The sequence below is a fragment of the Populus trichocarpa genome, chromosome 7 (assembly GCF_000002775.5).
Source record: "Populus trichocarpa isolate Nisqually-1 chromosome 7, P.trichocarpa_v4.1, whole genome shotgun sequence".
Classification (NCBI taxonomy): Eukaryota; Viridiplantae; Streptophyta; class Magnoliopsida; order Malpighiales; family Salicaceae; genus Populus; species Populus trichocarpa.
Genome location: NC_037291.2, coordinates 5,982,128 through 5,993,550, shown reverse-complemented (window position 1 = coordinate 5,993,550; position 11,423 = coordinate 5,982,128). Strand labels below are relative to the sequence as shown.

General features: G+C 33.6%; 1 protein-coding gene across 1 annotated transcript; it reads left to right on the top strand.

Annotated features, from left to right (window-relative positions):
• Nucleotides 1–4,258: 4,258 nt before the first annotated feature.
• Nucleotides 4,259–7,033, top strand: LOC18101088 (ferredoxin--NADP reductase, leaf isozyme, chloroplastic). Its single transcript, XM_006380531.3, has 9 exons — nucleotides 4,259–4,666; nucleotides 4,755–4,989; nucleotides 5,256–5,389; nucleotides 5,616–5,694; nucleotides 5,879–5,970; nucleotides 6,071–6,148; nucleotides 6,256–6,318; nucleotides 6,421–6,655; nucleotides 6,766–7,033. The coding sequence occupies exons 1-9, from the start codon at nucleotides 4,559–4,561 to the stop codon at nucleotides 6,831–6,833; spliced, it is 1,092 nt and encodes a 363-aa protein (XP_006380593.1). The 5' UTR covers nucleotides 4,259–4,558; the 3' UTR covers nucleotides 6,834–7,033.
• The last annotated feature ends 4,390 nt before the right edge of the window (nucleotides 7,034–11,423 follow it).

Here is an 11,423-nt window from a genome sequence, read left to right as displayed (position 1 = left end):
TGGATTAGTGACTTAGGAGCGACAGATCACATGACCTATGACCATAATGACTTTAAAACAAAGTCAGTTCCTCAACGAAAGGCCATATCAAATGCTAACAGTGATATATATATCCGATAACAAGGGGAGGAATAGTGGAATTATCAACCACATTCACTCTCCCTAGTACTCTTTTTGTTCATTCACTCTCCACTAAATTACTATCAGTAAGGTAAGTAACAGAAGATTTAAACTGTTGCGTACCAATGTACTCCTCATTTTGTTTGTTTCAAGATGTTCTCACGAAGAATATTTTTTGTGTGGTACTAAGAGGGGAGGGTTATATTATGTGGATGATTTGGACCTTGGAAAAGTTCATTCCGCCCAATTATCACAGTGGCAAGGACAAGATATTTGGTTATGGCATTACTTGTTAGGACACTCATCATTCAGCTATCTACAACATTTATTCCCTACTTTATTTGAAAAAGTACTACTCTCTAATTTCAAATGCAAGAATTGCATCCTAAGTAAAAGCCATTAAAAAAATTACCCCATCAGTTATAATAAATGCAATGCACCATTTGAGATTATTCACTCTGACTTATGGGGCCCTGCACCTGTTATGACTACTGCTGGTTTTAGATGGTTTGTCACCTTTATTAAGGATTGTACAAGGGTCTCTTGAGTTTATATGTTGAAACATAAGAAAGATGTCCTACCAGTTTTTCATAAATTTATCACCCTTATACAAACTCAGTTCTCTATGGACATTAAAACTTTTTGATCTGATAATGAAGGCGAATATATTAGCCAAGAGTTTAGATAATTTTATGATAGCAAGGGCATCATACATGAGACTACTTGTCCACATACTCCTCAGCATAATGGAATTGTCGAATGGAAAAATAGACACATACTAGAGACAGTACGAACCATTATAAGAGCGGCCCATATGCCCCAACAATACTAGCCTAATGTCATAGGTACATCTATTTATCTTCTCAACCGCATGTCATCCTGAGTACTTAATTTTCACACACCACTCCAGACTTTGGAACGGTATGTTAAACTACATTCAACACTTCATATACCTCCAAAGATATTTGGTTGTGTTGTATTTGTACATGTTCTGAAGCACCAACGATCCAAGTTAGATCAATGTGATGTTCGTTGTGTCCTTCTTGGCTATGGTTCTCATATGAAAGGATATCGGTGTTATGATCCCCTTACATGAAAACTCTATGTTACTATGGATGTAACCTTTCTTGAGACTGAATATTTCTTCAATGAACCATCCCCGTCTGTTCTTTAGGGGGAGAATAGACATGAACAACATATATGGGATTAGGTTCATCCTGACCATACTGAAACAGAATCAGAAATTTCTGAGTTGATCAACCACGCCGACTTACATACTCAAGCCACATCGAATAACCCCCTCTCCAATATACAACATGACCAAAATCAGAATCGTAAGGACAATCCCAATACTACAACTGAGGTAAGATCTCCTGACTCTCCTACATTACCTGATCCTATGACATACAGTTTACCTCACAGGCATAATCGAGGAGTACTCCCAAACCGGTACTTACCGGAAATAGAAGGAAGAAAGTCCAAATACTCCATTGTAAATTTTATCTCAGCCCGTAACATGTCAGATGCAATAAAGGTCTTCATGGGAAAAGTTTCTTCAGAAGTCAGAACAAGTCACACGAAACATTGAAGAAGCTATGTTAGATGAACATTAGAAGATAGTTGTTTATGATGAAATGAAGGCTCTCCAAAATAATAATACTTGGGAACTAACTACATTGTCAGATGAAAAGAAAACAGTTAAATGGAAATGGGTGTTTACTGTAAAATATAAAGCAGATGGGACAATAGAAAAATACAAAGTGAGATTGGTAGCTAAAGGATATACACAGACATATGGCATAGACTATCAGGAAACGTTCTCACCAGTAACCAAACTGAACATAATTTGAATACTCCTATCACTTGCAGCAAACCTAGACTGGCCTTTACATCAATTTGATGTAAAGAATGCATTTCTTCATGGAGATCTAGAGGAGAAAGTGTATATGGATGTTCCTCCTAGTTTTACTGGAAGAAAAGAAAATATGGTGTGCAGGCTTACAAAATCACTTTATGAACTGAAACGGTCTCCTAGAGCATGATTTGGAAGATTTAGTCTAGTAATGCAAAAGCATGAATTTAGCCAAAGCAACTCGGACCATACACTATTTCTGAAAAGAAATTGGGAAAAACAGTAACCTTGATTATTTATGTTGATGATATGATAGTCACAGGAAATGATGAAGAAGGAATTTTAGAATTACAAAGGTATCTAGCAAGTGAATTTGAAATGAAGGATCTTGGCGAGTTAAAGTATTTCTTGGGCATCGAAGTATACAGATCAAAACTGGGCATATTCCTCTCACAAAGAAAGTATGTATTGGACCTATTAGCCAAGACAGGTATGTTGGATTGCAAACCTGTGGATATATCAATCGTACAAAATCATTGTTTAGCGAAATATCCAAATCAGGTTCCTACAAATAGAGAACGATATCAGAAATTGGTGGGAAGACTTATCTACCTTTGACATACATGTTCTAATATCGCATATGTAGTCAGTCTAGTTAGCCAATTCATGCACAACCTAAGTGAATAACATATGGAGGTAGCATTGCGAGTACTTAGATATTTAAAATCCTCTCCAGGAAGAGGAATTCTTTTCTCAAAGAATGATCACCTTAACATCACTGGTTATACTGATGCAGATTGGGCAGGAAATCTGACTGATAGAAAGTCTACTTCAGGATACTTTACCTTTGTTGGAGGAAACTTGGTGACCTGTAAAAGTAATAAGCAAAATGTTGTTGCTCTATCTAGTGCTAAAGCAGAATTCAGAGGGATGACCAAAGGATTATGTGAAATACTATGGATAAAGGGGCTACTTAAAGAGCTAGGGTATCCTATGGAGACTGAGATCAAGATGTACTGTGACAACAAAGCCGCAATTACCATAGCCAATAATCCAGTTCAACATGATCGAACTAAACATGTGGAAGCAAATAGACATTTAATCAAGCAGAAACTCGAAGAGAAGATTGTGATTTTTCCTTTTGTCAAATCTGAGGATCAATTGACAGATATACTTACTAAAACAGTATCAAGTAAAGTGTTTCATTGCTCTCTCAATAAGTTGGGCATACGAGATATCTTTGCAACAACTTAAGGAGGAGTGTTGATAATAATTAATTCTTGGTTTGGGAAATATTACAAATCAGGAAAACTAGAAATCAAGAACAAGTTTAGGGAAAAAATTGATATATTTCTATTCTTAGTTTTGCATCCTTAAAAAGGATTTATTGTACATGTATATATACAAGTTCTATGCAATAAAGAAAAAACACAGTGAATTGATATCAACAATTATCTCTGAACTACCCAAACATTGTTGACAGGTATCACCTACTACATAAATTACTGCTCGCGTATTCTAGAAATAACACCTCCAACATTGCTTGATACTTGTTTGTCCACCTCTCCAATTTGAAGTTGATAGAGAATCTTGCCAGCATTGTCTAAGCCGAGGTGTATTCGAGTTTATATATTACCAAATAAAGAAGAGAATATTCTACTAAACAAAATATTCATTTTTTTCTTTTCAATTTGTCAATACTTCTAACTTAAAAAATGATAACTAAAAGGATTGAAAATCACAAAATGACTGAGAATTAACTGAATTGCATCGCAAATATATTTTCTTATAGAAATTTTAGTCCTTTTTATAGAAAAAAAAAATAATGTGGTCCAAACAAGAGGTCAAAATCAAGTTACAATAGTGTTATTGAGGTTTCTAAGAATATTTTTAGGTTAAAACAAGTTGAAAAACATATTTTAAAGATCTTACAAATCAAATTCTAATTTTTCAATCATCTCCGATGAATAAAATTTGTTCCACTGGATGACACGTCATACATTTACAAAAACTCAATGAACAACATGTCGTTCTCTCATTTAAAAAAATATCATGTGTAGGCCTGGTTTTCTAGGCTCACACATACGAGAACTTGTGTCTAGCCTTTTTTAAATGGTTCATTAGTTTTTTATTTTTTTTAGATTAAAATTATTTTAAAATAAATTTATTTCTTAAGAAAATTTGGATTAAAAAATCCTTTTTTTTTATTTTTATGGAGTGGTGTCTCCCCTTCGCATCTTGAAGGGAGGGGAGCAATAATTTAAACCGTAGTTAGCCCATTAGCAACAGCATTCATATATTTTCAGTTTTGTTGGGTTGGGAGGCCTTATTGCTCTGCTACATCAAAACAAAGATAGTGGCAGGCAGACTTTTGTGGCAAAAGGATAATTGGAGTCATACGTTGCACATACAACTTATCCTCACATCAGCCACTGCATTTGCTTCAAGATCTCATCCATTCAAATCCCATCATCCCCCCAAAAAAGAAAGAAAAAAAACAAGCCATAATACTTGCATTCTTCTGTTTCTCGCTTCCTCCACTGATAAAACCTCCCTCTCTTCACAACCACCACCATCATCTCAACCATGGCAGCTGCAGTGACTGCTGCGGTCTCTTTTCCTTCCTCAACCAAGTCTACTTCTCTTCCTTCAAGAACCATTCTCATTGCACCAGAAAGAATCACCTTGAGAAAGGTACTGCCTCTTTTGACATAGCACTCCTCATGTTTTACAGGGAACTTAATTATCCGAGGTTTTTTTTTTGGGTTGGCTATATCTTCAGGTGCCAGTTCACTTCAGGGATGTGTCTGCTAGTGGCAGAGTGATTTCCATTAGAGCTCAAGTTACAACAGAGGCTCCAGCTAAGGTTGAGAAGGTATCAAAGAAAAATGAGGAGGGAGTGGTTGTTAACAAGTTCAAGCCTAAGAACCCTTACACTGGAAGATGTCTTTTGAACACTAAGATCACTGGTGATGATGCTCCTGGTGAAACCTGGCACATGGTCTTCAGCACTGAAGGTATATACGTATGCCCTTCAACTTTCATCTAGCTAAATCATCTGCCAATCATTTAAGGTTGATTGATATGGAAAATGTATAATTGCTGAACTGCCCATTCGTTTTACATGCAAGTGTGGTTGAGGAATCAAGCTGCTGAATGTTGATATGATGTAACGAAAATCTAACAAAGCAATCTCCTCCTCTCTTTTTTTTTGGTTTTAGCTGAATCATTAGTATATATGAAATGATCATGTTGGGCTGATTGGTTACCTGGGGTGGTTTAGGAGAGGTTCCGTATAGAGAAGGGCAATCAATTGGAGTGATTCCAGATGGAATTGATAAGAATGGGAAACCTCATAAACTAAGATTATATTCAATTGCTAGCAGTGCTATCGGTGACTTTGGAGACTCCAAAACTGTGAGTTTTTCGTCCAATTTCCATTTCATAGTTTTCTTTCCACATATTAGTTTCTAACTTATTCTCAAAGAGATGTTGAGTTCATGTAAAAATTGATGAATGTTCAACAGATGCCAATTTTGCAAGCTCAATTAATTGTCATAATGTTCCACTTGCTATCCTTTTTGTTAGTGATGTCAGGATTAAGTTTAACTCATTTCGGTGGGGATGATCCATCCTTGTTCAGGTTTCTTTGTGTGTGAAGAGGCTTGTGTACACCAATGACCAAGGAGAAATTGTAAAAGGAGTTTGCTCAAATTTCTTGTGTAAGGCTGAATGATCAGAGACTATATTTATGAAAGCATTTTGTTTGTGTTTAAGTTTAAAAGGAAGTAGCTTGGTATCAAGATCGTTGGCATGTATAATGAAAAGAAGGGTTGTGATAAAGTAAGAACAGTGAATCAAGATGCCTCATCTAACATCCCAGTAATGAAATGAATTACATTTTAGGTGACTTGAAACCTGGAGCTGAAGTTAGTATTACAGGACCAGTTGGGAAAGAAATGCTCATGCCTAAAGATCCCAATGCCACTGTCATTATGGTATCATCCCCTTTTTCTATATTAAGCAAGTACTTGAATATTATCCATTGAACCATTCCTCAATCTAAGTTTCTTATGCATTTTAGTATTGAACCTGCAGCTTGGAACTGGAACTGGTATTGCTCCTTTCCGATCATTCTTGTGGAAAATGTTCTTCGAGAAGCATGATGACTACAAGGTAAAACAGAAGCCACTTTTTTCTCTTTTTTTCTTGAGAATGCAAGGATTTCGTTAACTGATAATTATCATAGAATTAACTCAGTTATTGATTGCAATGATTTGCAGTTCAATGGTTTGGCATGGCTCTTCTTGGGAGTCCCAACAAGTAGCTCATTGCTTTACAAGGAGGTGAGGCAAACAGATCATTTCACTAATCTTACATTAATTACTCCCAGACCTCATGGAAACGAAACATTGAAATGCTAATATCGGCCTCTATTCTGTGGACAGGAATTCGAGAAGATGAAGGAGAAAGCCCCTGACAACTTCAGGCTAGACTTTGCGGTAAGTAGAGAGCAAACCAATGCCAAAGGTGAAAAGATGTACATCCAAACCCGGATGGCAGAATATGCAGAAGAGCTATGGGAATTACTAAAGAAAGACAACACCTACGTCTACATGTGTGGATTGAAAGGAATGGAGAAGGGGATTGATGATATAATGGTGTCTTTGGCTGCTAAGGAGGGTGAGAAATAATTACAAACCACTCTGCACACACACACACACACTAATGGTTTCTGCTTTACATGAAACATGCTTCCAATACCATCGTTGGTTTTTTGCTCTATTCTGCAGAAATTGACTGGCTTGAGTACAAAAGAAGCTTGAAGAAAGCAGGGCAATGGAATGTGGAGGTCTATTAATGTGATTACTTGTACAAATATGTCCTCTTTTTTGGTTACTACAAGCAATCGTCTTCCTCCTGCTGCGTTGTTGTAGATAGATATAATTAAGATGCATGTTCGTAATTTTTGGCTAAAAATTTCTTTTTCCTTTTTTATGAATGAAGGCAATGTAATGTCATAGCATGCATTTACAAATGACAGGAGTTGTTATTTCTTAAGGAATCATGGTATATTTGAAATATATTTTTATTTAATTATATAAAAATTAAAATAAATATAAGTAAGAAAGGAAATTATTAAAATTCCGGAGAAAAATATATTTTTTTAGTCAAGATTGTATTCTCAGCTCATTCATGTAACATTTTTTTATACAATGACATTGTCTTTTTTATTATCAACATGATTTACTGAACAATGACAAATAACCATTAAAAAAATATTCTTAAAAATTCTAATTACTTTAATTGAATTAAAGAGGAAAAAATATATCTTTTAAATAAAAACTCTCTTTTCTTAAAAATTCTAATTACTTTAATTGAATTAAAGAGGAAAAAATATATCTTTTAAATAAAAACTCTCTTTTCTTATTCAATTTTTTTATATATAAAAATATGTTTCTTTTTATGCAAGCATTGTTTTTCAAATAAAAATTAATTATAATCATGAAAACGAGTTTCATTAAAAAAAAATTCATGAATTGATTATTTTTACGTACTTATATCTGAATAAATCTAAAAATAATAAGTTTGATAAAATTAAAAAAAAAACATTATTAAAAAATAAAATAGATATTTTATTCTTATTGAATACTAATAAGTAATTAAAAAAAATCAACATATTATGTTTATATATAATTATTCATAAAAATCTTAAATATTACCATAAAAGCCTAATCTTTTTGAAAACTATGAAAAAAATGGATAATTGTTTAAATATCATTTTAATAAATTTACTTAGATATAGTTTTATTCTAAAATTAAAAAAGGAAAAAAAAAGTTAAGTGTTATTTAACAAACAAGTTATATGCGTCTATGTTTGTAAGGATAAGCTCAAGTATCTAATTTTGTTTTTTAAATAACAAACAACATATCATCCACTTCAAATTATTTTGTTTTCTAATAGAATATACAAACCTGTAAAATAAATTTATTGACAAAAATAATGATAACAAACATTTTTCTTTTCTCTTAACTTCTAAGGATTGAAACGTGAAAACAAATATTTTAGGTGTTTGTTTAGTTTTTAGAAAAAGGCGAGGCAAAATTTATGTTGGATATGGAAGGGGTAGGTGCAATTGTTTTGAAGCCACAGTTGTCTTGGTAAGTTTTCTTCTTTCCTTTACCTTCTATTTCGACATTGTGAATTTTAGCTTCCTTTCTTCGTCCAACAAAATCCCTTTTCTCACTAGTGTCTACAATCCTACCCATTCGAATGACATGTTCGATCCTTTTAGCTATAACAATCAATTAGAAAAATTTCTGCGTAAAACTTCCAACCAAATATTCAAAGTATGGTGTTTTGAAAGTGTTGGAGAATAAACCTATTATCTTTTTTTTCCAGCAATGAAGGGCTAACCTGTGCAGCAAATTCACGCCACCTTGGGGTGCATTCCTTTACAAACTCTTTGTAGCCCTTTTCCATAACTTGTAAACTTGATCTATCTAGGGCCACATCCATATTGAATTTATATTGCCTAATAAAGGCGTTCATCAGGTCCTTCCATCCTTTTACCTTGGTATTATCCAAATGCATATATCAAATGAGGGCAGTATCACTCAAACTATCTTGAAAAAAGTGAATCAACAACTTCTCATCATACACTACCTTAGCCATTTTATTGCAGTACGCCTTAAGATGGGTTATCGGGTACTGAGTTCGAGTATACTTGACAAACTCTAGCACTCTAAACTTTTTATGAATGACTATAATAGACACTAAACACATCTCAATGGCCTTTATAGGATTATACAAGTTGTTCCCCTTGATTGCCCTTATTCTTTCTTCTAGAGCAGCCAGTTTTTCCAGACCATCTTCTTCCATTATTTTATCCCTTTGAGATTCCTCCATTGTCAAGTCAATAGTATGGGGGATCCTTATTGGATATACTGGTTGAGTGGATAAGAAATTAGCAGTATGCTAGGGTTCAGGTGACATCATATTTGCCCCTATATTTGGTGAATTGAAAGGAGTTATAGGCATTGGCAAAAGCTAAGTTGTAAATGTTGGTTGAGAAAATGTTCCTTCTCTAGATCTAGACCTCAAAGCTTGTTCGAGCAAACTAGTAATCCTTGTTACATCCTCCTTCAAACTTTTCAAGTCTTTTTGGTGATGGGTGTCTACCTAGGCTTTTTTTTTTTTTTTTCATTTGTCTTTTATGCAATCGAGTATTATAGATGTGTTTCAATGGGGGACCTATATTTCACCTGGATATGCAGAGTATGGCAATTTATAAGCATATATCTAAGATGCGTGAGTATGGATGTAGCATATTAGATATGGATTTGCTATTTGGGGGTGACAAATGGTTTTCATACCCTAGATATATGGTCAAGCCAGAATTTGATATCATTGTCGTGATGCCGAGAGGAGATCTGCTTAGCCTTTTGTCATTTGGGCTTTCGGCCATGTACACACATTTTTTTGGAATAAAAAATAAGGATCTCAGCTTTTTTATTAATCATCTAGAATTTTTACAATGGAAAACTGTTTTAATCTATTACAGGAGTAAAGGCACTGCCTTTATTAGTTATAGCTTTTAAGAAAAGATCGGTGTTATCCATGCTTCTTTGATATTTCATAATGTCTCCTCCAACTTGGCGAGCCTCCGCTCATAGCTAATGTGCTTTTGTAGCAACTCGATCAATTTGCTCTTGTAGTTCCCTTATCCTTTCAATACGGATCAAATTGTTTCTAGATAGGGAGTTATTAGCAATATCCAGTGTTTGATTGTGATTTTCTATCATCTTTTAGCTTTCTATCAACTACTTAGTCTTCAACTTCTCCTTAGCCAGCTTAGTTCTTAATGTTTTTGCCTTAATCTTACTACTGCTCAATTAAGCTCTCAGATCTTGATGGATTTTAGTTGTCTTCTTGGTGTTAAATAATTCAGCCTCAATTTCTTTTAATTGTTCTTTAAGTTTATCCAGATCTGTCAAACGCATGTTCAGTGTAGCTTGGGTTTTGATAGCTAATTCTTCTCAATACTTTGTTTTTCCTATATAATATGTCATGTCCTGATCGATTGCTTTTTGTGCCTCTAACTCATCCATTGCCTTCATCCAGTCTTGACCCACAAAGTCCATTTCTTCTTCAACTATTTTTCTTACAGCCTTTTCTTCGGCTAACTGCTTCTCCAAAGACATTCTTAGTTCTTCCTTTATTTTGAGTTCAAAGTAGTTGAAGAAGAACATTTGAACGACTTGTGGTTTGTGACAACCTAGCCTTAAAGCAAATATTCAAAATAAAAAAGAATATATAATCTTAAGGTAATCTTCGCATAAACCTTAAACAATTCTAGATTTGTCTAACAAGATCCTTGGGACTCCCAAATAAATTTAAATAGAGAGAGAAGTAGGCATATTTTTTTCTCTCCTCTCCCTCTTTTCCCTATCCCATGCACTATATTGTTCTCCTTTATGGCATGGCCAGTCATTTCCCATCTCAATTAGCTGACAAATCCTAGTTGAATAGAGAGAGAAGTAGGCATATTTTTTTCTTTCTAGATGAAAAGTAGGAAATGATTTGCTCTCACACAAAAGAAGGATAAACACATGTGGTAGAGAAGCCATATAACTCTAGATCCAAAAGCAAATAATAATAACAATAATAATAATAAGACATTGTGTGAGTCCATAACAGTATGTGTTTATATCTGCAGTGAAAAGCCGACAACATTTAATTTTTTTTTCCTATAATAACTCAACACAAAAAAACCAATTATATATATGTTTTGACTTGCATCAAATATAATATGCCTTGGATAGAATATTGTCGGGTGATTGTTATTAATTTTTTGTATAACCAATCTCTTATCCTTATATTTGAACAAATTAATTATTTAAATTTTTTAATTAGTGACAACTTTTTTTCCAATAAAACTTGTCATGTTTATTTTTTTAAATGGTTTTTCTTATATAAAAAGTGATAATTAAGAAGGAAAACTTGTCAAATTTTTAAACATAATTAAAAACATTTTTTAAAATATAAAAACAAATAGGAAGTAAATCCTTAGCTATCACTTCACTCAAACAATCACATTAAATTAAAAGGTACTTTAAAAAAAAAAAAATCATACTTCCGTCATAATTGCTCTCCCACTTCAATATTTTAAATACGGTAAGCATAATTAATTACAATATATCTTTTTAATATTACATGAATACATCCCAGTAAATTGCTCTCACATATCTAATAATTATAAGACTTTTAGAGAAAAATATTTTCATAAAATACCATTATTTCTTATGGCAAGCATACCTTGTTTTAGAAGTTTCTTGTGATTAAGGGCTTAATTATAAGCTCATAAAATAAAATAAAATAAAACAACTAATGGTCGAAGGTCGGTGCCTAATAGACTGTTAAATTTGTCCTAACCAGGCCATTAGGGTT

Coding starts and splice junctions, on each gene's coding strand:
- LOC18101088 (XM_006380531.3), top strand. CDS start 4,559: ATGGCAGCTGCAGTGACTGCTGCGGTCTCTTTTCCTTCCTCAACCAAG. Junction 4,667..4,754: donor AAAGAATCACCTTGAGAAAG/GTACTGCCTCTT, acceptor CTATATCTTCAG/GTGCCAGTTCACTTCAGGGA. Junction 5,390..5,615: donor ACTTTGGAGACTCCAAAACT/GTGAGTTTTTCG, acceptor ATCCTTGTTCAG/GTTTCTTTGTGTGTGAAGAG.